The sequence below is a fragment of the Dama dama genome, chromosome 5, assembly GCF_033118175.1.
Source record: "Dama dama isolate Ldn47 chromosome 5, ASM3311817v1, whole genome shotgun sequence".
In the NCBI taxonomy this organism is placed as follows: Eukaryota; Metazoa; Chordata; class Mammalia; order Artiodactyla; family Cervidae; genus Dama; species Dama dama.
In genome coordinates, this window is record NC_083685.1 from 91,914,802 (window position 1) to 91,939,843 (window position 25,042).

At 53.9% G+C, this 25,042-nt stretch overlaps 1 protein-coding gene across 3 annotated transcripts in view; it reads left to right on the plus strand.

The window, feature by feature from the left end:
* Window positions 1-25,042, plus strand: part of ABR (ABR activator of RhoGEF and GTPase) — a 192,998-nt gene that overhangs the window by 89,192 nt on the left and 78,764 nt on the right. For 2 of the 3 annotated variants that reach the window (XM_061143007.1, XM_061143008.1), the window contains exon 2: window positions 422-606. In XM_061143007.1, coding sequence (XP_060998990.1) covers window positions 422-606 — 185 coding nt within the window. Of the gene's footprint in view, window positions 1-421; window positions 607-15,588; window positions 16,038-25,042 lie in introns of those variants that run through there. The other variant, XM_061143010.1, reaches the window with a different exon arrangement.

Consider the following 25,042-nt stretch of genomic DNA (forward strand, 5'->3'; position numbering starts at 1 on the left):
AGGAGGAGGGGCGCAGGAAGTGACATCGCTCGGCCCGCCCCCACCTCCCTGCTCCCTATAAAAAGCAAAATGGTGACTCAGAGGGGAGAGTTGGAAGCGTCCTACCTCCTGCTCCCACTGTTAATTTTTAGACTTGGAATTAGGCAGGAGGCAAAGGAAACAGCAGCTCGAAGTACTCGACTGACATGTTATTAAGCGGGTGGCAACCACGGAGCCGCCCCCCCTGGACTCCCCGCGGCCCCTGAACCGCAGCGCGCCGTGCCTGCCGGCGCCCCGGGCCACGCAGTCCTGCCCAGGCCGGGCGTGGATGGTGGGGCCAGGGCCATGGCAGCCGGGGGCCGCCGCCGCCGCCCACTGCGCTACCAGTCCCTGGCAGCCCTGGTGGAGGACTCTCAGTGGCCTTTCTTGTTCCTTGTCTCAGACTTCAGCTACGGGGCGGACGACTACGACGCAGAGGGGAATGAGGAGCAGAAGGGGCCCCCGGAGGGCTCGGAGACCATGCCGTACATCGACGAGTCGCCCACCATGTCGCCGCAGCTCAGCGCCCGGAGCCAGGGCGGCGAGGACAGCATCTCCCCCACCCCACCCGAGGGGCTGGCACCTGGGGTAGGTACTCCTGCTTTTCCTTCCAGATTGGGGAAGAGGAGGTTTTGAGGGGAGGTGGGGTAGGCAGGCATGGGTGCCATGGGCCAGGCTCTGCCTGGGGTGCTCCTGGGGTGCTGGACTTGGAAAACTGGGGCCTGGCCATTCTTGGTGCCCTTGGACATCTCATTCTGGTCCTGGGCGCTCAGACTAGCCCTCCACCATCACCCCTCGCCTCCCGCTGCCACCTGCTGCTCTCTGTGCCACCCCTGCACATGTCCCTGCCTCTCTACCAGCCGTCTGCTTCCCCCTGCCTCCTGGGCCCTTCACCTCCTCTTTCAACCTTCTCTCTCAGCTCCTCTCTAGCAGGATGGGGCCTCGTGGAGGGAACAGGCTCTCCTCTCTGGGCCCGGGCCGGGCACTGGCTGCATACAGGACCTAAAGTCTGTAAAGGGCACAGATGCTGGCTCAGCAAACCGAAGCTGGCCTGGGTGCCGGCTGTGGGTGCAGGGCGGTGAGCAGCCTCTGTAGTATTCCCTGAGGACCCCGGCCCCATCCAGCCCTCCTCTGCTGACTCTGGAAGATGAGCCCTCATGGTGTCCTCCTTCCCTCTTGTCCACTGGTGAGAGCTCTGCTCCAGAGAGAAGCATTTCACGAGCAGTACTGACGATGGGCTCTGAGACAGGCCCAGGGATAAGACATGTAGAGGTTTGCAATCCTGGTAGTTAATGCTGTTCGTGGCCACGGGGACAGGCTCTATCTGGACCCAGCTTGTGCGCGTGTCTGATACACAAGAGAAGTGAGACAGAGGGGTTCCTGGGGGCTGTTCTTCTGAAATTGGGAAGAATCAAAACCATTTCTTCTTCTGCCCAGGGGGGCTTGGATTGCTCGGTCCTACTTGGTAGGGGGCCTGTCCGGCTGTGTTTTGTAGGGGGTCCCCTTTCTTCCCTCTAATACCTTTGAGGAGCAGTTGCCAAGATGCCGGGAGATACTTGTTTATCTCCTTTAGGGCCCAGTGTTCCTCGCCCCAGCCGGGAGGCTGCCTGGACTCTACCATGTCTTGAGAAACCCCTGCTTCCCTTCCTCCCAACCTCCTCGGCCACCCTCCACCCCTGCGGAGAGCTCTCACCCCCTCTTCACACACCAGGGTGGCTGTTATAGCCTTTGGCAACAATGGCCTTGGCAACCAGCTTCCCATTTGGGGGAAGCCACATTGTTGCCATGGCAACAGAGGCCTAGGCAGAGCTTCTCAGCTGCCAGGCAGTACAGGTTTGGAAAGGGGTGGTGGCGGGCGGGGGGCAGGGGGAAGGAGGAGATGATGGGCAAGGGTGTTGGTCAGGCTCAGGCCCCCCACAGCCGGCATTCTGGTATGTTGTCCTGTGGTTCTAAGGAATGGTGGCAGGTGAGAGACAGCCATCGCGGACCTACAGGGCCGGATTTGTTACTGATGGAGGAGAGGGTGCTCTGGGACCTGAACTGACTCCAAGCAGGGGAAGCAAGCTGAAAACTCCTGCTTTCCGACACTTTAGGTCTCTGACCACATCAGGGCTTAGAGACATCCCGGGGAGTGTCCAGCACTGCCCCTGTGAGCAGGCACAGAAAGATTCACTGCAGGACTCAACCCAGCACCAGGAATGCTGGCTGAGAGCTGAGAACGTGTGGCCAGATTAGAACCTCTTGCTGGAGAGAAAAGCCATTTCCTTTCCCCTCTCTGCCTTCCTCCTTACTTCCTGTCTTGTCTCCTTCCCTTTTCACATGACCACCTTGAAGGAATGCTTGTCCATCAGCTTTTAGATGCCCTGGTGAAAGGTACTCAGGTGCTTTCTCTAGTGAAACAGATCCCAGGTGTGACAAGGAGATGCCCCTGCCTGGAGCCCTGGGGCTTCAGGGCAAGGACTTCCTTTGCTACAGTACTGCTCACTTTGCTTGGTGACTCACAAGAGAAAAACTGGGTTTGAGGACTAAAATCCAAGAGATGCTACAGTGAAAACTGACCAAAGTGCTTGGGAACCCCAGGATTAACTTTTGCACCATTGGCTAGAAGTGATACAAGATAGGGTTGGGGAGCATTAATCCAACTTGGAGATCCCAACTGAAGATTCCAGCCCCATGCACCCCCCTGCCTGCCTACCTTCTCTCCTGAGTTGCCTTTCTGCCCTTTCTGCTGTGCCACTGGCCCCATCTAGTGGACACAGAAAGTATTGCTGTTTATAATGGGGCGCTGGAGAGTTGACACACTTCTTCCTGAGTACTTAGGAACTGTTTCAGCATTTAAAAAAAAAAAAAAAGAAAAGAAAGAAAGAGAAAGCCAAGGTTTCTGCTACTTGGCTCTGCTCATTTGGCCAGGCAGGTCCCCTCCCTGCCAGGCTTCCTGTTGGGGCGTTGGGAACAAGGGGACTTTTGGACCAAATCGGATGATTGTTCTAGACATTCAGAGATAGGGCCTCTGGCAGCTGGGCATTCCACAGCCAAACATGCAGCCGACTTGTTCCTGGAAGCCCAAGGAACAAGTCTTTGCATTAGAGTTCTCCAGAGAAACAGAACCTTTAGGATACAGAGGAAGAAGAATTGATGTATTAAAAGGAACTGGCTCACTAGATCATGGAGGGTGAGGAGTTCCAAGTTCTGCAGCCAGCAAGCCGGAGGCCCAGGTGAACTGATGGAATAGTTAGTTACAGTCCAAGTCCAGGAGAGTTGATGGTGGAAGTTCTAGTCCATATTGAGTCCAAAGGCAGGAAAAAACCTATGTCCCAGCTAGAAGACAGGCAGAGAGTGAATTCTCCCTTGTGCACGCATGCGCAGTCACTCAGTCATGTCTGACTCTTTGCAAACCCATGGACTGCAGCCCACCAGACTCCTCTGTCCATGGAATTTTCCAGGCAAGAATACTGGAGTGGGTTGCCATTTCCTCTCCAGAGATCTTCCCCACCCAGGGATCGAACCTGCATCTCCTGCTTTGGCAGGCGGATTCTTTCCCCCTGAGCCACCTTGAAGTGAATTCTCCCTTATGTCACCCTTTTGGGCTATCCGGGCCCTCAACCGATTAGGTCAGGCCCATCCGCATTGGAGAGGGCAAACTGCTTTATTCAGTCAACTGTTTCAGCAGTCAACAGTCAGCTGTTTCAAGCGTTAATCTCACCCAGAAACACCCTCACAGACACACCCAGAATAATGTTCAGCCAAACATTTGGGCACCTGTAGCCCCGTCAGCTTGGTCCATAAAACCAGCCCTCATGGTCTGACTCTCCCAGCAGCTCAGAGAATGGCAGGGCCATGAGCTTTGGATAGATGAACTTGTGCTGCTGTCTAGCAGTGGGACCTTAAACCAGTGTCATAACCCCTCTGACCCTCAGTTTCCTCATGTCTAAATAGGACTAAATACCTGAAGGGTTGTTGAGAGGACTGAGATAGCCCCGGTGAGGCTTGTAGAACTGGGCCTGGTGTGCTGTGGGTCCTCAGTTCTTGGTGACGACGGCCCACAAGACTCTCCTCACCAGCCTCGAGAGGGGTGAGGACCCGGTCTAATGAGTGTTTGTTGGACAATGACTCACTCTGCTTTTGCAATCTCCTTTCTGGGGTTGGGTCTGTCCTAGCAGGTGCAGGAGCCCGGATGAAACTGAGTCTCTGGTGTCGGCAGGACACATGCTCCTCACTCCCCCCAGCCCGCCCCTGCCGCCTCACTCTGCTTCCTGCGGTAGACGTGCCCCAGGGTGCAGCCCAGTGCCCGGCGGCGTTCCTTTCCCCGAACCCGGGCTGAGCACAGCGCCCCCTGGTGGCTCCGTTCAGCAGAGGGCCGGCTTTCACCCTGGGAGGGAGGGGCGGGGCTCGCTCTCGGTGACAAGGGGGTTAAGTGTTTCTCAGCCAGGACCCTGGTCTTACAGGAAAGCGTGCGCCCTGTAAACCATGGACTCCTCTGATTCCCCTCTCGGGAGGCACACTGCAAAGGGGCCACAAGGCAGAGAGAAGATCTGGGTGTTGTTTCAGTGCCACCACTTTCTAGCTGTGTGACCTAAGGGCTGTCACTCACCCTCTCTGAGCTCCAGTTTGCTCATCTGTAAAGTGAAGATACTGAGAATTTCCCTTCTCTTGACTTCACACGGCTGTCAGGAAGCTCCCATAAGATGGTGCCAGGTGGAGCACTTTGTAAAGTCTGCAAGTGTTAGGACTGCAGGAGCTGTTGAATTGACGGGTTCAGGCTCCAGAGGGCAGGATAATTTAAAGATGGGTGGGGGAGAATTGAGATAATCACCATTGTCATCCTTCTCATCCCTCCCCCTCCCCCAACACCCTCTCTACCCCACAGCTACTTACCCTGCGCCTTCTACATGGGTTGTCTCATGTAAGGCTCACCACAGCCCTATGTGGGCTTCCCTGGTGGTGCAGATGTTAAAGAATCTGCCTGCAATGTGAGAGACCCAGGTTCAGATCCCTGGGTCAGGACCATCCCCTGGAGAAGGGAATGGCAACCCACTCCAGTATTCTTGCCTGGAGAATTCCACGGACAGAGGAGCCTGGAGGGGTACAGTCCATGGGGTCACAAAGAGTTGGACATGACTGAGCACCTAAGTAGGTGCAATGATCATCATTTTTACTGCTGAGGAAATGGAAGATCAGAGAGGTGACATATTTGCCCAAGACCAGCCAGAGGAGCCAAAGATATACTTAAACTTGGGTCTTTCTCTTTTTTTATTTTTGGCCCATGATGGCATGTGGGATCTTAGTTCCCTGACCAGGGATCAAATCTGAGCCCCCTGCACTGGAAGCTCAGTCGTAACCACAGGACCACCAGGAAGTCCCTAAATGTGGGTTTTTCTGACGCTGGAGTCTATGCAGTGCTGCTGGGTCCGCTCAGACCCCACCTCCCCGTGAAGCTTTCCCAGCCCATGGCTGAGCCCTCTGCTGTTTGGGGAGTGTGCACAGTTACTTGAGGGGCACGTCTGCCCTGTGACATCAAGAGCTCTGATCCCAAATCATCTCTGTGGACCCTATCAGTGACTCCTGGCCGCCTAGGGGTACTCACCCAGTGTTGTAGAATTGAACCAACCAACCAGCACCAGGATGGCCGGGGAGCCGGGAAGTTAGGTGGATGCAGTCTCAGGGGACGAAGCTGGGATGAATCGCTGCCCCCTCTTCCCTTCCTGGTCTGTTTGGAGGCTTGTAGTTCAGGATTTGAGGTTGCAGGACAAGGAGCTTCCTTCTAGGTGAAAGGAGAAGCCATGTGGAGAGCTGGGAGCCTCTGAGCTGGCTTCCCAGTCTGCTCCCTTTGGACGGTGTTTGAGGCCTGGGTTGAGAGGCTTTGGGGCTGTCCCTGATCTTTACATATCTCAGGGGTTTCCAGCTGCAGGTAAAACCAGGCATTGCTCCTCAAGTTACCAACCTCCTGCCTCAGCAGACTTGCTCCTCACGGCTCCTTTCTGGATCTTTGGTCCCCGCTGCAAAGAGAAGGAGCCTGCCTGGCCCTGCTACGTGCCGGGTGCCCGGCTGCATTGCCACCCAGCCCTCCAGCTGCTGGAGGAGCCCCCATTTCATAGATGAGGGATCTAGGGCTCAGGCAGTTGCTTGGCTTATCCGAGTCAAGGAGGATGTAAATCAGAAGTGGGGAGACACAGTGCCTTGGCTGTGGCCCTCAGCCCCTCCACAGCTGGCCTTCCCTGGGCTCTCTGGCTCATCGCTGCCCCACGCCCCCCACATCTGGATGGGACTTGGGCTTCCCTGGTCTGCCACACCTGGCCAACCTGGAGCACCCTGTAGCGCTCACGGCCTGTCTGGGGCCTCCCTCTCCCTGTCAGTGTGCTGAGATCATGGCTCATTAACATGCTTCACACTCGCTAGTAAGGCTGCTTCCAAAGCAGAGTGTATTCGGTGAGGGTCGGCTCACCTCCTGCAGATCCCAGGACGGTGGATAGGAGAGTGAGCCCAGCCAGACCCATCCTCTGCCCTTGAAGCTCTGGAGTCTTTGAGGGTGGGGTAGGGAGGCCAACAGATGTGAAATTGCCCCAAGAATGCCTTCACTTTGAGACGTTTGGCCATATAGTTGAGCTGCCAAGGGGCAGAGGCTGGATGGCCTCTGGGCTCTGGGCTCTACCAGGGCACAGAAGGGCAGGGAATATCCCTGCAGCAGGCTGGATCTTACCTACGGACTCTCTTTTCCATCATCATCACCTGGTTCCCCCGGCTTCCCAGGTGGCACTAGTGGTAAAGAATCCACCAGGAGATGCGGGTTCGATCCCTGGGTCGGGCAGATTCCCTGGAGAAGGAAATGGCAACCCACTCCAGGATTCTTGCCTGGAAAATTCCATGGACAGAGGAGCCTGGTGGGCTATAGTCCGTGGGGTCACAGTCAAGACAGTTGAGTGACCTAGCACATCATGCACGCACGCACCTGGTTCCTCCACTAGTGGGTGCTGGCACTTTCTTTCCACCATGATGCTCTGATGATGCTCTCATACAGGGGTCCCCAACCTCCAGGATCTAATAACCTGATAACCTGTGGTAGAGCTAGTGTAATAATAATTGGAATAAAGGGCATAATAAATGTAAAGTATCTGAATCATGCCCAAGCCATCTCCCCCGACCTGAGTCCATGGAAAAGTTATCTTCCATGAAACTGGTCCCTGGTACCAAAAATGTTGGGGACCACCGCTCCTGTGGACTTTCCTCCCACAGGGTTATGAGCTGGTTGCTTCTGTCTGGAAGGCAACACAGATTCCTCCCACCCTCCTGCCTGTGTGACAGAAAGAAGAGAAACACTTGCATAGCCATTACAGAAGGCTGGGCCGTGTTGTTGCACTTTATAAATACTGCCTCATTTAGTCCTCACCGTCCGTTGGGAGGTCGGCACTGTGACTGCCCCGTTTTCCAGATGTGAAAACTGAGGTGCAGAGAGGTGACACAATCCAGCTGAGGTCCCAGAGCTGATGAGTGGGGGTTGCTCATCTCCGTGGTTCTCTGCCAGCTGTCCAGGACAAGCCTTAGTGTACTTCCTGGCTCTGTAACTTGAAACAGCCTGTAGAGTCCTAGTCCCCACAGCTGTAAATAAGTGTAAATACCTCCTATCTGGAAGGGCTGCTGAGAGGACCAAGAGACGCAGCAACTGTGAGAACACAGCCTGCATCCCAAGGAGGACAGCTCCTGAGGTGATCGTTGTCTTTGAACCTCTCCCGGGATATGAACTCGGTTCCATGGGTCCCCAGCTCTGGCTGTCCTTGGGCCCCCCACCCCCACTCTAGTCCTAGCAGAGGTGGCTCAGCGCCCTCCCTGGCCTGCCTGGGAGGCAGAGGCCCCTCTGGAGGGTGTCACGGTGGATGACCAGTTTCCTCAGGTACCATCCACCCAACCTGAACCTCTTGATTTATCTTCTTGGGAGACCTTTTGTCTTGCCCTGTAAAACTCCTGAGGTCAATTCTATTCACTATGTGTTTTCTGAGCACCTACCTTTTTTTTTGGCTGCGCTTTGCAGCTTACAAGATCTCAGTTCCCTGACCAGGTTTTGAACCCAAGCCATGACAGTGAAAGCCCAGAGTCCTAACCACTAAACCACCAGGGCACACCTTTTATAAGATCTTGTTCTGGGTGCTGTGGGATAAACAGGAATTGCCCCTCACCTCCCCCCGCCCCCCATACACACGCACATATGCACACACATGCACACAATTCCTCAATTTCAAGGCTTGAGAGATGTATTAATACAGCATCTCAAGGAAGAAGCCGTGTGGCTTCAGGTGGGGGAATCAAGGAAGGCAGCATGGAGGAGGCAGCCTCAGAAAGTAGGTAGTGTTCTGCCTGGGCACTGGTCAGGAAGGACATTCTAGATAAAGGGGGCTGTTTAAGTTCTGGAATGTGGGAAGGCCTCTGGAGGTGTGAGAAGAGGGGAATGGTCTGGTGGGGCCGGAGCACGGGGTTCACTGGAAGAGGTGGGAGGTGAGGCTGGGATTGGGCCAGGGCTCCCCTTTCCTGCACTCTCCACACCCCACCACCCCTGCCAAAGAAGGGGAGAATAGCAGGTGCCTGCCAAGGACTCGACATATGCCAGACACTGCCCCACGTGTACTAGTCCTCCCAGCAAACCTAGCATATATGCTATGCAATGTGCAAGTCGCTGAGTCGTGTCAGACTCCGTGTGACCCCATGGACTGTAGCCCACCAGGCTCCTCTGTCCATGGGATATTCCAGGCAGGAATACTAGAGTGGGTTGCCATGCCCTCCTTCAGGGGACCTTCCTGACCCAGGGATCGAAACTGCGTCTCTTATGTCTCCTCCATTGGCAGATGGGTTCTTTACCACTCGTGCCACCTGGGAAACCCTCAGCAAACCTAGAGTTGGTGTTAGAATTATCCCCATTTTACAGATGAGGAAACCAAGGCCTACAGAGTTTGAATGACTTGCCCAGGGTCACACAACTGGTAAGAGGCAGAACAAGGATTCCAGTCTAAAATCCAGGAGAAGTTTTTTTTTATTTTGTTTTTATAAACAGTGTCGTGTACTGGCTTATATCCAACATTTGCTTCATGTGATTGAACTCTATGTGATGTTTGTAGTGACTTCTGCTATAGCAGAAAAAGGGAAGTCAGAGGGAGGAGGCTGATTATCAAGAAGATGATGAACCTGATTCTATCTGTGGTGGATGCTGACCCTGTGTCTACCCATGGCACTGGCCCCCGGGGTCAGTTCTCATTGGCCCAGGGTCTGATGAGCTCTGGAAAACAAAGGGGTGGGCTTGAGTTCCTGCCAAGGAAGTAGGAAGGGCCAGGAACAAGTAGAGAAGAAGGAGATGGGGCTCCAAGCCAGGAAAAGGCCTGGAGGCGAGACTGTGCCTGGCCCTTTCAGGGGACAGCAAACAGCAAAGGTGGTTGTTGTCAACAATGTGATCAGTTGAGTCATCAGCAAGGGCCCCACTGTCCTTGTTTGGGCTGACTTGGTGGCTTCCTGCTGGGCACAGAGTGAGCAATGTGTTAGAAAGAGTAATCTGATGTCAGCGGGAGGGACACATTGAAACACTGTCCGGTCACTCCCAGTCAGATTTTTCCATGCCTGCCCCTAGCAGTGCTGTCAAGGCCATGCCTAACCTGACCACTTGACTGCTGCCCACCTCTGCAACCTCATCACCAGCCCTCCAGCTAGAACCTGAGCTCCACCATGGAGCTTTGTCAGTTTTGTACTGAAATGTGTGCTCATTGCAAACCCTAGTACCTAGAACTGTGCCTGGCACATCAGAGATGCCCAGTAAGTACTGGTGGAATGAAGGAAGACTTGCCACCCAGACTGAACTCGTTTCATTGTGCCTCCTGCTGTCCTGTCTATCTGCGAGTCCCCACTGGCATGGCTAGTCACTGTTCATTTTCAGGTAGGAGTTTTGTTTTTGTTTTATCTTTTGGCTGTGCCTTGTGGCATGCTGGATCTTAGTTCCCCAACCGGGGATCCTATCGCCCCCGCTGCAGTGGAAGTGTGGTGTCCTAACCACTGAACCACCAGGGAAGTCCCAGGTAGGAGTTTTAAGGTCACCTTCTCTGGAGAACTTCCTGTGAGTGACTCCCCTTTGCTGCATCATATGTGCGTGTCTTGTGCCCCCAGAGCTCGGTCTACTTTCCCAATTGGTAGCACGTAACACACTTCTTTTTTTTAACTTCTTTATTTTTTGATTATATCACTGAAAATTCTAATTTTATAGAAGTGTATCATATGGAAAGTGAAAGTCTCCTTAGGTCTCCTTTTACAGAGAGAATATCTGTTAAGAGATGGTTGTATATTTTTCCTTATTTTTCCAAGTGAGATATTATATACATAAAATACATTTTAATGTATATTTATAAATACATTATATAATATGTATGTATTTACTTATACATTATATATTTATATATAAGTACATTATATATGCATTATACATATTTGTATATATAAATACATTCTATATATATGTGTATATGTATATATTATTGTTGTTTAGTCGCTAAGTCATGTCCAACTCTGCAACCCCATGGACTGTAGTCCACCAGGCTCCTCTGTCCATAGGATTTTCCAGGGAAGAATACTGGAGTAGGCTGCCATTTCTTTCTCCAATATGTGTATATGTGTGTGTGTATATACATATTTTAAAAAGTGGGATCATACTATTGATACTTTATGCAATTTTCTCTGGTTATTTTACTTAATAAAGTCTTGGACGTCTTGCGTATCAGTAATTAAAGACCTACCTCATTCTCCTTCACAACTGTATGTAGTGTTTCTTTTAACGGATGTACAATAATTCACTTGGCCAGTCCCCATCAAGTGGACATTTGGACTGTTTCCAGTCTTTCACTGGTTTAACCATCATTGCAGTGAACATCTTTGTGCAGAGATCTTTGAGCCCTTGTAGAAATGTTTTTGCAGAAAAATTCCATAAAGTGGAGGTGCTGACTCAGAGGGTGTGAACATTTTAAATCACAATAGATATTTCCGAGTTATTCTTTCTGAAGGGGTTGTACCTCGGCCCCATAGTTCTGAGATTGCACCCTTCCCCTGGCCCTACCTTGGCGAGTGGTGGCCGGTCTGTCCCCGAGACAGTCAGCTCCATGGAGGTAGACAAATCCCCTTGCTGGTGGCTGCATTGTGAGTGCTACCCCAGCGCCTGGCAGGCAATAGATACTTGTTGATGGAGGGGGTAAGGGAATGAGGGGATGGAGAGGAGTGTGAGAGAAGGCTTCTGGGTTTGGGGAGAGTAAACTGTTGGTGGCTTGGAAAAGTGTAGGCTTGGTGGGTGTCGGAAATCTTAGTCCGTGCCCCTCGCCCTCCACGGAGTGCTTCCCGCCCACCCCTCCAAGTTCATCACCTGCCCCTTCTCTCTTCTGTCCTCCTGCTGTGTTTCCTGGGGTTCCTTCCAAAACATTTTCCTCCAATTGCCTTGAAGCCCTTCCCCTTTTCAAGACGCTGCTCAGAAACCACTCTCCTGTGAAGCTTTTCCTCTCAGGCAGGATTAGTACCTTTGTCCTCTGTTCCCACTGTGTTGACCAGTGAGAATACCGCCTCATCTGTTTGTAGGCCCGTCACCCTCTTTGAGTTGAGTTTTTTTTTTTTTTTGCCACGAGGCATGCATGGGATCCTCCCCAACCAGGGAGGTTCACCCCTGGCCCCTGCAGTGGGAGCTTGGGGTCTTAACCACTGGACCACCAGGGGAGTTTGAGTTGAGAGCATTCTAATAGCAAGGACTGTGTCCCCCAGGTTTGTGTATTTGTAATGCCAGGCCTTCTCTGGGTATGAATGAACCATCAGATGGATAGACAAGATCAGGAATCAAAGAGGGATATTATTGTGGTTGTGTCGTGTGAGATGCTGCAAACCCTGGTTGGGGTGGTGGCTTTGGAAAAGGAAAAGAAGGAAGCACTAAGTGACTAGGTAAAAAGGATGTGGGGCCTGAGGGAAGAAACAGTCACAAGATGGTGACCCCGCCAACAGAAGTGGAGAAGCCAGAAGGGGAAGCTGGTTGAGAGAGGGAGAAGGGTCGTTTGGTCTGGAGAGGTGGAGTTTGAGGGGCTACCAGTGGGACTTCCAAGTGAGAAGAACCAGCAGACAGCTCAGACGTCACACTGGGAGCAGAGCAGGACACTGGGGCTGCAGATGGGGACGGGCCACCAGTGACGGGGGATGAGTTCCCCAAGGGTAGAGGGCAGAGTGCGGAGGCCTGGGTCCAACTGGGTGACTCCATCTTCTAGGGGGCAGGAGAGAGAAGGGCCAGCCTAAACCAGAGTGGTCAGAGGCAGCATCGACATGGCCATGGGAGCTGAGGGGTTTAAGAGTGTCCAGACTGCAGAGGCCAAGGAGTAGAGAAGGGAGCCTGTGACTTGGGAATACAGCAGCTGCAAGGCCTTTGGAGCAAGCAGCTTCTCTGGAGAGGAGGATCGGGAGCTAGGAAGAGCAGGCAGAGCTGCAGAGGACAGAGGGAGGAAGCCCGGTCCAGGGCTGGCTCAGGGCATGGGCAGGGGAAAGGGAGGAGACACCCTCTGGGACTTGTGAGTCATTCCCTCCAGGGGCAGGACTGAGGGCCTCTGAGTGGAGTCTGTATGCCTGAGGGAGATGGAAGGACACTTGAGTTACTCACTGGAATTTCCAGCCAACCCCGGGACCGGTGGAGTGGAGATGTTTGGATGTTCAGGGGGGCAGCTTCTGAGAGGTTTCAGGGTTTGGAAGAAGTGGTGTCGACCCTGCCCTGCTGGGGAGGGGCCTGGGGAAACAGAGAGGGGGATACTTCTAGGAGACCCCTCAGGACCCCTCATGTTCCTTTGGGTGGGGGAAGGCAGATGGGGAGGGCCCTCGGGCTGTTAGGCCCTTCTCCCATGCCACCTGCTTGTCCGACCAGTGAGGGCAGCCCCCATATGCCATACACTCGGAGCCTGCAGGGTGGGAGGCTGGCACAGAGCCCTGGGCTGGCACACACTGTGCCCTGGGGAATGCCAGTCCTGGTTGTTCCCAAGCCCTGAGAACAGCCTCACCCGCTCAAACCAGATGAGGAATTGTGGCCCTTCTGATGTGCCCCGGCTATATATAACCCAGCCAGGGCAGGGACGGGGACTGATGGAGAGGCCGGGTGTAGGGTCGGGTGTGCCCGTGTGGAGCCCCGTCAGCCCTGAGGCCCCAGAGAACTTACACCAAATGTCTTGGTCTGTATTTCAGCTATAGTGACAGGGAGAGATCTTTTACTGGAGAAGACAGGTTTTCAGCTGTAATAGAATGGCAGGAGCCCCACCTAGAGATGGGAACTTTCAAAGATTTGGGGGGAAGTTGGGATGAGAAACCACGTCCACTGCTCTCCTTTTCCCTCCTCCCTTTTTCTCAACCCCTCCACCCAGCCTGGAGGCTCAACCGAGGGCCCTCTTCTCAGCTGAGATACTCAGTTGGGAGGAGAGGTGATGACCCCAGGTGGGCCCAGGGTGGTGCATGGTTGACCCCCACTTTGGAATGCATTTCTAAATGAGTCCCAAAGAGCTGGACTCTTCCCCCTATGGCCACACACCTGCCACCAGACGGGGATGCGCCATCACATAAGGAGGTCCTGGTAGACACACAAGGCATCAGGGACAACTCAGACACTGCATCATTAAGAACCACTGGCTGGTCCTGGCAACTGTGTACTGAGTCACTTGTGAGCTAGAAGCACCAGGAAGATTTTGAGGAAATCCCCGACTAGAAACATAGTTTGGGAGCTGGTGGGAGATTGGCAGGGTGGGGGCAGGTGGGGGGTGCTTGAGTGGAGTTGGAGCTTCAGGGCTCATTACTCAGAATCCAGAGTGTTCACTTGACCTGCCTGGTTGGTGGCATTTATTATACAGGTTTACAAAGTGGTAGACTGATCATGTGTGAAGCTGAATTTGGTTCCAAGATACCAGGAGGAAATGGGACAGAGGTGATAACTCCAGGACCATCCTCCAACACCCTCTCCCCATCCCCATCCGCCGCGCGCACACACACACACACACACACACACACACACACACGCACACACACTCCCAAACTTCCCTCAAAGAAACAACCAGTTGCAAGAAGGCAGCAGTCTTGTCCGTAAGCCTGATTCAGTGCACAGATGTTTCATTTAGACTGCACCTTGTTTTGTTTCTTAAATATAATTTACCTGCCATCATTTATTTTTTATTTTTATTGTTTTGATGTGGACCATTTTTAAAGTCTTTGTTGAGTTTATTACAATATTGCTTCTGTTTCGTATTTTGGTTTTTTGGCCCGGAGGCATGTGGGATCTTAGCTCCCAGGCCAGGGAACCCGCACCCTCTGCATTGGAAGGGGAAGTCTTAACCACTGGACTGTCAGGGAAGTCCCTCTGCCATCATTTTTAAATTGAGAACTCTCACTTAAGAATCCAGATTCTGGCTTCTCTGGAACCATCCAAGACGGGGGAGGGGGTTGGGGGGGGGGGCAACCTTGAGCCTGCACTGCCCCTGGCAGCCAGCAGCTGGAGCTGAGTGACACTTTATTGAATTCACCTGGTCCCTACCTGGCTCACTTCACTAACCTATCTTACCCTCACCCTCCTGGAGCCTGGAGTTTGCAACCTTTATCCTAGATGTTGTGTTGTGAAAGAGATTTTCCCAGCTGCCGCCCTGAAACTCCTTCCTGGCAAGAGTAGGTGGATGTATTGATACATCTCTGGATGGGGCCAAGGGGGACCAGGGGATGTGCAGGTGGATTTAGCTTCAGGAAGCATGGAAGCCAGGGGAAGCAGGCTGGGATGGGCAGGGCTGGCGATGCTCGTGGTCCTGGCTTCTGTGTACCCTTCCCTGCGGGTCTGGTTCTACTAGGCCCAGAGGCCCTTCTTGAAGGAGAAAAGCCGCAAAGAGGTGTGGTGCTGCTAATCTCAGCAGCATCTGTAAGGAGGTGTGGTACCCCTGGCGGCCCCAGGCGGCCCCCGCTGCAACCCCTGGCTGGCACTTGTGCTTCAGCCTCGAGAAAGCAGGTCAGGCCTCCTTTGCACAAAGCCTTCTTCCCCCAACCACGGTGGCGATGGAAACTATGGTTTCTCACCAGGCCTAAAGGTGTCAGAGCCTGGGGCGGAAGTGACAAGGGGCTGGTCGGCATCCCAAGGTGACACCGAGGTTGGCCCGGGGGCCCGCGAGGCTCTGCGGGCAGCTGCTCCTCCGCTCCGCCCCCGCCCGCCGGCCCGCCCAGCCCGCGGGGCCGGTGAGGGGCTGTAAATAAAAGCCTGTCTCTGGGAAGCGGACCTCCCCCCCGCGCCCGGCCCGGCTGCGGCCTCGTCGCCCCTCCTCCGCGCTCCGGGAGCCTCCCGCCGGCCGGCTGGCCCGGCGACCGCAGAGAGTGGAACGGCTCCACCTCGCCCGTCGAGTCGTGCATTTCCTGTGTCTTGAGAGCGAACGCGAGCTTCGGCGTCCAGGAGGGCGGGATCCGAGCGGCCGGCGGCGGCGGCGGGGCGCCCGGGCCGGGCTGGGAGCGGCGCGAGGAGCGGGGCCCCGCCTGCCCGGAGAGCCGGCGCGCACGGCGGGCAGGGGCGCGCGGGCCCCGGGATCGCGGCGGCAGCTGCTGGAGCTCCCTGCGAGAGGCGACCAGGACCCGCGGGGCCGCCCCGCTTCCCCTTTCTCCGGGAGGGCCGGGAGCCGGCGGCCCGAGAAGGTTCATAATGGACCCTTTCATCGGCAGCCGGTGGCCGAGCGCCAGGACGGACTCCGGGGAGGCCCGCGTGCTGGTGTAGGCCTGCCCCGCGCGCTCTTCCAGTCCCCGCCGGCCCGCCCCGCTCCCTCCCGGGCGCCGGCGGCCACGGCTGCTGCCGTTGCTGCCGCCGGGACCCCGCTTCCTGTTTGCCCTCCGCGGCTCCGGCTGCCATGGAAGAGGAAGAGGAGGCGATAGGCTTTTTGGACAAGGTCCTGGAGGATGAAGATGTGTTTCTGCTGGAGGAGTGCGAGCTGGGAACCCCGACCAGCCCCAGCTCAGGGTCCCCCTTCTTGGTGACTGTGAAGGTGGGAACGTGACACGCCCTGGATGCTTGTCGGGGGAGGGGGCAGGGCTCGCGGCTCTAACTGCAGAAATGGCTGGTTTGCGCACCAGCCTCGTGGCTGAGCTGGAGCACCCCAACCGGAGAGGGGGCCGGCGCCCGGCCGCCCGCCCGCCAGGGGATGCGAGGGGCTGTGCTCTGGGCAGTTGTTCCCGGGGAAGAGGTGCAGTGCCCGCCTCCTCCCCTTGGACCAGTTGTCCTCGGAGGGGAGTGGCTGCTGGCTTTCCCCAGACCAGCTCGCGGGGTGGGGGATGGCGGTGGCTTTTTCTCTGGTAGTGACATGAGTCACCTGGGGGGCACGCCAGGGGTGTGAGCCTGCTGCCCACCCAAGCCCCCCAAGAGCCGGCTGACCTGAAACCAGAAAGCTATAATTCCTTGTTTCCATGGCAGCAGTGGGATAAGTGCACTTGGGAAGTTCAGGCCAAGGGGACCCTCGCTCTTCCCAGCTAGGAGACTTGGAGCATCTGGGCCAGGGCTCGGGGTGTTTGGAGGGATCCAGAACCAGGGGTCACTGGGCTTCCTTGAAGGAAGAGAGTTGGATGAGCCGAAAGGAGGAGGTAACAGCCAGCTTGGAGGCCGGAGCTGGGTGGATAAGGCACTTTACCCAAGGTGGGCATTGGCAGGAAGCATAACAGCCCACCGACGCTGGGCTATGGGCATTCTCTGCCGCGGTGCCCTTGTCTCGGAGGAGTTGCCTTGACGGTAGAGTGAGAGGGGCGGGACTGCCTCAGTCCCCCTTCCTTCTCTTCACCTGCGCCCCAGGGGCTGGGCTCCCCCTTGAAAGCACACCAGTGCTGCACGCCACGCTATATTCTTCCTTTCCTTCACCTAGGTCCGCTTCTAAGAGCTCTGACCTCAGTGTTTGGCTCACCTCCTCCCTGCTCTGCGGCTTGAAGGGAGGGCCAGTGAGAACGTATGGCAGGGAGTTCTCAGGCTGCAAGCCAGGCTACCTAACAGAGGGCGCCTGTCTGTGGGCCCCGGCCCGTCTGCCCTGGCAGCACCTCACCCCAGAGGGCGTGGTGCCCAGAGCCTTGCTGTGGGCAGGAGGCAACTGTCACTGAGCCTCCCGGGGCCCCTTTGTCCCTCCTGTAAGATGGGCATCAGAGCCCTGCCCCATCCGGGCTACAGTGTGGTTCCGAGGAGGAGCTAATGGAGGTAAAAATAGACTGCAGGCCCACGGTAGATGGCTGATGTGTGGAAGGGGTGGAGCAGTAGCTGTAGGCCTGGGTGTGGGGCAGAGAGGAGCTATAATGGGAGGCTGGCAGTGGTTGATGCCCCACCCCTGGGCTGCTCATCTGGTGCTAGCCTGGCATGCTGGAGTAAGTCATGTCTCTCATTGGGCCTCTGAGACCTTGCCCTTGGGGTCTGACCAGCCGTCCCAGGAGCAGGATGGGGAAAAGTCTGGTTATGAACCAAGAGCACCTGCTGGGAGTTTAGTGGCGTGTGGGATGGGACCTACGGGGGTTCCTAATGGTCCTCCCCTGAGATGCCCTCCCCAGCACAGATGGGGCCCCGCTCCTGTGCTGCCTTATGGGCCTCCTCCCTGGTTTATACCAGCCTAGCCCATATTTCATTCTGTTTGGAACTCTAGACTCTGCCTCCTTGATTCTGTTCTCCTTGAGGGCAGGGTCCTCTTGTATTCATGATGGGCACTGCACAGAGCCTGGTGTGTGGCTGGTGTCCAGTGGATTGGTGGGATGAGTGAGGCCCGATGTCCCTGGCTTTGTAAGGAGGAAGTGTGTGCCTGCCATGGGGGCTTAGGTACACATCACACCTATAAATGCTATTCCTCCTGGAGCCCTGTGAGTGCCTGGCTGAGTCCTCCCCACTGCCCTGCCGCCACACTGTTCCTGGATCTGTCTCCAGGGTCAAGGGCCCTTTCCTGAGTGTTGGGGAATTCCAGGCCCCCTGTCTCAGCCTGAACACATCTAGGAAACCCTTCTCCACAACCAGGCTTGGCCATCTATAGAGGGAAAGGCAGGCAGAAAGCTTGCTGATTCATTCAACAAACACTCAGGTTCTGTTCTAGTCAAAATGCCTGGCACTGGGGAGGAGAGGAGATGACAAAGACTTGGCCCTCTTCTCATAAAGAGTTCAGAGCAAGGGGGCAAGTGCCCAGATAATAGGAATATAATGAGAAAGTAGGCAGAGCCAGGAGAAGGGTTCTGATAGAAGGGTACTGAATTCAGATTAGGAGAGACCGCTTCTCATTGAGTCGGGGATGGGTGCAGGTGGGCATGTATACCTGTGAGGTCAAGGCTCCTTTCCAGAGGGTGTGCTCCTGTCCTGGGCTTGGCAGACTCCTGCATGGTAGACTCTTCTTGGCAGCTGGTAGGAGTCCAGGGCCGTTCTCTCTTTGTTATTACTTTACTTCAGGAGTACTTACCTTCGAGAGTGTCCTAACACCAGTCCTGTTATACAGGTCAAATCAACCCTGTTTTCAGTGTAGTTTCTGAGATACTTCATCCTGCCCAGGGGACAGGTATGAAGATGGCCGTGGTTTTCTCCATGGAGCTTGGAGCTGGAGCTTACCATGTGTTTCAACCCACACCTCCCTTTGGAGAGTTAATAGTCTATAAACTAAGAATAACGCATGAATACCATGAGCAGCATCGCCTCCCCTCTGTAAGGTGTTATGTACGTCCTCCAAATCTTGCATATGATTCTATTTAAAGGTACCTCGGGCTGATAGAGGCCTTGCTATGTAAAAGCTGCTATTTAAAGGAGCTCAATTGTCAGGAATTTTTAAATCCCTTTGTAATGCAGATTAACTCTTCAGGTGAAGTCTGTGCCAATTTTTAATGGATTATCAACCGCCTGTGTTTCTGTTTCACTTGTCCAGATCTCTGCTCCCCCCAGCCATGTGTAGCGATGGCCATGCCTGTGTTCCCTACTCAGGTTTTTCCCCGAAGTGTGAGCCACAGATGAGATGATTTGAGAGATGATTTTAGGTAGAACCTAGATATAGATTTTTCACTTTTAACAGTTAGGCATATAATTTAATGTATCTTAGAAAAAAATAGGAACTTGATTGGTGATCCAGTGGTTAAGATACCGAGCTTCCACCGAAGCTGGTGCGGGTTTGACTTGTACATCTTTCCTGTGCTTTCAAATATAATGCTTGGAATAAGGCTGTGGTTTTTTTGTATTTTTTTTGTTTTTTTAATTTCACTTATTTTATTCATTTTTGGCTGTGCTGAGTTGTTGTTACTGCACAAGCTTTTCTCTAGTTGCGGCGAGCAGGGGCTCCTCATTGTGGTGGCTTCTCTTGTTGGGGACCCAAGCTCTAGAACACATGGGCTCCAGTGGTTGTGGTTCCCAGGCTCTAGAGGCAGGCCCAATAGTTGTGGTGCAATGGGCTTAGGTGCTCTGCAGCCTGTGGGATCTTTCCGGACCAGGGATTGAACCCGTATCTCCTGCACTGGCAGGCTGATTCTTTATCTCTGAGTCACCAGGGAAGCCCAAGGCTGTGCTTTTAAGAAGCTAGTTGTTGTAAAGAACAGTATTAAGCAAGCATGCTGGTGGTGTGTGAGTATGACACAACTGCAAAGATGTGGGATGTGAACAGCTGAAGGATGGAAGCACTGCTGGACCCCGTGGGGCCTGCCTGTGGCTTCAGACAGCAGGGAGCCCGGAATATGGAGCTCCACCTTTCAGGAGAGTCCCCCAGCTGTGGCCCCTGTCCTCTGCTCTCCATTCTGCTGGGGAACTAACTGAAAGAGAACTTCCTGGTGCCTAGGGCTGAGAAGAGGAGAGGATGGCTGAGTTCCCTGCATCGACTCAACTCAGGGAGGGGCTAGCCGTTCCGAGGCTGATGCTTGGCATGCACACAGCGCCCAGACTCAGTGGCACTGACTCTGACCAGACAGCCCCACCGCCACTTCCTTACCCCTTGCAGACTGCTGTGGCCAGTGGTCTGAGTTCTGCTATCTGCAGAGCCACTTGGCCTAAGACTCAGAAGTCGAAGGCAGTCCTGCCTGTTCAGCCCACATTGCTGTCTTAAAGGAGATTAAGGCTCCTGGAGAGAGTGTCTTGATTTGGCCTGGAGCCAAACCCTTGGAGGCTTTATTTAGCCCAGACTGTAGAAGACCAGGCCGGAGCCAGCTGAGCCTAGCTTGCAGCTCCTGTCCCCTTCAGAGTGACTTGACCTCCTTGGATTTGGGGCCTCAGGCTGTGACAGCCTTTCAGCCCAGCAGATTGTGTAAAATGCTGGCTGTGATCGAGCCCACCATGGCTGCTGAGTTTCATAAGCTCTGCTTGGGGAGGAAGTGGGGACAGTGTCATCCAGAAGGCAGCTTCCCTATGTGCAGGACTGGCAGGCAGCCTGGCACAGGCTGTGGGGGCCCTGAACTCCCGAGAACTCCCCCTGGTGATTCTGGGCATGTAGGTGCCTCTGGGGGGCTCTTTGGGGGTCAAGACTGTCCTCTCCCCTGTCTTTCCAGTGCTGGGCACACAGTGAGGAATGAGTGAGTGGATGCTGAGTCCTGCTGGCTTGCTTGTTTGTTTTGTGATCACACTGTGCCGCAGGCGGGATGTTAGTTCCCTGACCAGGGATTGAACCTGTGCACCCTGCAATGGGAGCACAGTCTTATTAACCACTGGACCACCAGGGAAGTCCTGAGCCCTGGTGTTTTATGGGATGAGAGTAGCCCCAGGAGGACTGAAAAAGGAATTGTGAATTTCCAGGTAATTTCAAACCAGGAACAGGTGGGGTCTGAGGAAAGCGAAGATGGAAGAGGATTGGGGTGTTAACTGAGAAGAGGTTAGCTAGCTGTTGGTAAAATGGTTAATTTCACATCCTTTTCCATTGCCTCCATCCCCTCACCAGCCAAAACATCAGAGTGAATACAGCCCAGAGTGGGGCTGCTTGGGAGTGACTACTTGTTGCATTTGCGGGGATTCTTTCAAGATTGGACTCTGAGTTTGGAGTCTTATGAGGAGGGGGTCCTGCTGCACTGGGCTGTCATGGGGGCTGACCCCAGGGTCTGTGCTCATGCCTGGGGTGGAATGTAAAGGCTTGATGGGAGCCATGAATCACCAGCTCTTCACCCTGGACTTGGTCCAGCCAGGTCTACAGTTAAGCTCACACTATGCCCCCTGGTGACTTATTATTATTATTATTTTTTAATTTATTTATACCCCCTGGTGACTTATTGAGAGCGTGTTTGCCAAGCCCTTGGGCACATCCCCGGTTGGCAGGGAACAGGAGGGGAATGGGATACAGGAAGGAAGGGCTGGCCACCAGCATAGAGGGCTAGTTCCCACTTGTCAGGCAGAAGCAGCAGGGTCTGACCTCCACCTCCAGGGCCTGCGGGCCTTGCTCCAAGCTCCAGTCTCGTTCCTCGGAGATGGTGCTGCCCGCCTGCGATTCCCACAGCTCTAGACAGCTGGCAGTTTCCTTTCTCTGTGCCTCAGAGGGATAATGATAACACCATCCAGACTGCAGGATTCCAGAGAGTTAATCCTCGGAAAGCGCTTAGAACTGTGCCTGGTACTTACGAAGCTATCAATAAGTAACTATTGTTTTTCCCTAAACCTTGGCACCCATACTTGGTCTCCTAATGCTGCCGAAAGCAGCTACCACACATTTGGTGGCTTAAAACGACATAGATTTATTCTTTTGCAAGTCTCAAGGGTCAGGAGTGCTGCATTCCTCCTGGAAGCTCTAGGGAAGATGACCTGTTCCCTTGCCTTTTCCAGCTTCTAGAGGCCCCAGCATTCCTTGGCTCGTGGTCCCATCCTTTATCCTCAAAGCCAGTAGTGCCGCATCTGTCAGTTTCTCACTGAATCTCTCCCTGTCCCCGCCCCCATGCCCCATCTCTCTCCTTCTGTGAGCCAGTCGCCTTTTCTCTGACCCTGACCCTCTTGTTTCCTGCTCATAGGTCTCTTGCATGCATGCTGTGCTGTGCTCAGTCATGTCCAACTCTGCGACCCTGTGGACTGTAACCCACCAGGCTCCTCTGTCCTTGGGATTCTCCAGGCAAGAATACTGGAATGGGTTGCCATGCCCTCTTCCAGGGGATCTTCCCAACCCAGGGATCACACTCCTGTCTCCTGTGGCTCCTGCCTTGCAGGCAGGTTCTTTACCACTGAGCCACCGGGAAGCCCCAAAAGGTCTCTTACCTGGGCTTTATCTGATAATCCCAGGATAACCTCCCCACCTAAAAATCCTTAGTCACATTTGCAAATTCCCTTTTGCTACTAAGGTGACATAGTCGCAGGTTTTGTGGCTGAGGAGGTGGACATCTTTGGCAGGATGTCCAATTGCAAGATCAGGTTTTATTTCAGAGACTCTGGGAGAGACTGCCTCTGGCCAAATTGCTAACTGGTTTGCTGATAGCAGGTCAAGGGTTAAGTTCCTCACCTGGGGAAAGGGGTAGCGAGGCCTGTGAGAACTTGCTGGGCAGCCAGGCAGCAGGGAAGAAACAGCTCTCATGGGACCTAGGAGATTTCTGATAACTTCAGAAATATGAAGCTTAGCATAGCTTCAGCTTATGCTAAGGGTATGTGCTTGAATGCCCAAAGAGGGAGCTGTTTGAGATTCTAGGTAAGCATCTGAAGCTTGACAAAGGAACACAAGAGTGAGAGAATCATCAGAGCAGGAGATGAGCCCTGAATTTGGTGTTCGAGGACCTGGGAGAAGAAGGGAGTCCCAGCTCTGCCACTTTCTGGCTATGTGATTCTGGACTGGTCCCCTCCCTCTTTTTAAGTCTTATTTGTTTGTTTCCATTTGTATCATGGAAAAATATAGTACCCACTTCGGAGAGGTATTTGAGAGGGCAGTGAAGCTGAATGAGAGAGTGGAAAGAACTTACAAGGCTTAATAAGTGTCAGGTGCCCACATGTCAGGAGCATCACGTGGTGCTGGTTTTGTGGGGGGAGGTGGCGGGGTCCAGAGGAGCAAGATACAGGTGCTTCAGAGGCCCTGCAAAATCACTGGGCAGGTAACAAGATCAGGCATGTGTCAGGGGCAGCGGACTCCCTCCTTGGGAGCCGAAGCTGGATGGCCAGGGCCTTCAGCTGTGCCTTCAGGAGAGAAGTGCTCACACGGGAGAAGGCATTATAGGCAGCAGGATCGGCTAGAACCAAAGTCTGGAGGCTGGAGCACTCTGGCCTGTTGGGAAGGCAGACGGCTCTTGGAGAGATCGGAAGGGTGGGGAGAGGTGCTGGGAGCCATTGCCGGTGTTTAAGGAAAGAAGAAGCTGGACCTCATCACACTTTATAGTCATATTGATATTTACTCGGCTTTTGTTTCTGTTTGTTTGCTTTATTTATTTTTGGCTGTGCTGGGCTTTCGTTGTGGTAAGCAGGGGCTACTCTCTAGATGTGGTGTGGGCTTCTCATTGCAGCGGCTTCTCTGTGTTGAAGAGCACAGGCTCTAGGTCAAGCGGGCTTCAGCAGTTGGGACACACAGGCTCAGTAGCTGTGGGCTGAGTTGCTCCATGGCATGTGGAATCTTCCCGGACCAGGAATCGAACCTCCGTCCTCTGCATTGGCAGGCGGATTCTTACGCACTGTACCACCAGGGAAGTCCTTGGCTTTGGTTTTAACATGTTTCTTTCCCACTAGTTTATAGCCACATGAAAGTACGGGCTATTGAATGCTCGTTTCCCTTTATCTACAGGATAGGTGGGCGTGTATCGAATGAATAAATAAACGAGCAAAGAACCTGCTCGAATTCCCCGGTAATCACTTTTTGCAGTATTAAGTCTTTGACAAGCATCAGGTGTAGGCTGGCGTTCTGGGAAGACTGATCTGACTCTGAGTGCAGTGGAGGCAGGAGAGAGAAGCAGAAGGCAGTCCGAATCCAGTGGGGAGTAGGTTGCTGTGGGCCTCAATTACAGCAAGCGAAGAGGGTGGAATAGAGGAAGAAATCCTCGTAAGAGATGAGCTAGAACACTTTGAAGGGATTGGGGACTCAGTGTGGCAGAGGAGAGGGAGAGAAGAGGCTAGCAGTGACTTGGGGATCTTAGATGACAAGAATTATATGTCTTTTCACTCAGGAAGCGTGTTCAAGCGTTTTCTCTGCGCCAGGCACTGTTGGTGGCACTTAATACTGCAAAAAATGATTACTGGGGAATTTGAGTAGATTCTTCACTCATTTATTTATTCATTCAACACATGCCCACCTATCCTGTAGATATAATGGGAAACATTGGCTAGTTGGTGGCCATTCAAGGCTAAATGGGGTATGGTCTCTGCCATAGAGGAGAAAGAATTCTGGAGCAGGGAGGAGGCCTGTTGGGGTCAGGAGATGCTTGGGGCGGGGTGGGTATAAGGGTTAAGGTTGAGGGCCCACAGCCAGCACCTTCCATTGTGGGATTGAGCTCCTGGGGGCAGGAAGATACACAGTCAGAAGTGTAGCCAGAAGGCTGCTTGGCTGGGAGTCCCATGGCCACTTCCATTGGGTCATCTCTGACCCTCCTCCTCCTCTCTGTTCATACATGTCTTCCACCAAGCACCTTCTCTGGCCCCTGCTATGCCCTCCAGGTGACCACGTCCATCTCAGTCTTGACTGTGATTTCTCTTAACTGTCTCTTTCCCCTCCTCCATTAAATTGCTCCCACACATGGGCTCAGGATCTTTCTTTTACCTTGCTCACTATTATAAGGGTGAAAGTATGTAAGTCGCTCAGTTGTGTCTGACTCTTTGTAACCCCATGGATTGTAGCCCACCAAGCTCCTCTGTCTGTGAAATTCTTCAGGCAAGAATACTGGAGTGGGTAGCCATTCCCTTCTCTAGGGGATCTTCCCAACCCAGGGGTTGAACTCAGGTCTCCCGCATTGCAGACAGATTCTTTACCATCTTAGCCACCAGGGAAGCCATTATAAGGGTGCTGTGCTGGAGAAGGAAATGGCAACCCACTCCAGTAATCTTGCCTGGAAAACCCCGTGGACAGAGGAGCCTGGCAGGCTACAGTCCGTGGGATCACAAGAGTCAGACACGACTTAGCGACTAAACCATCCACCA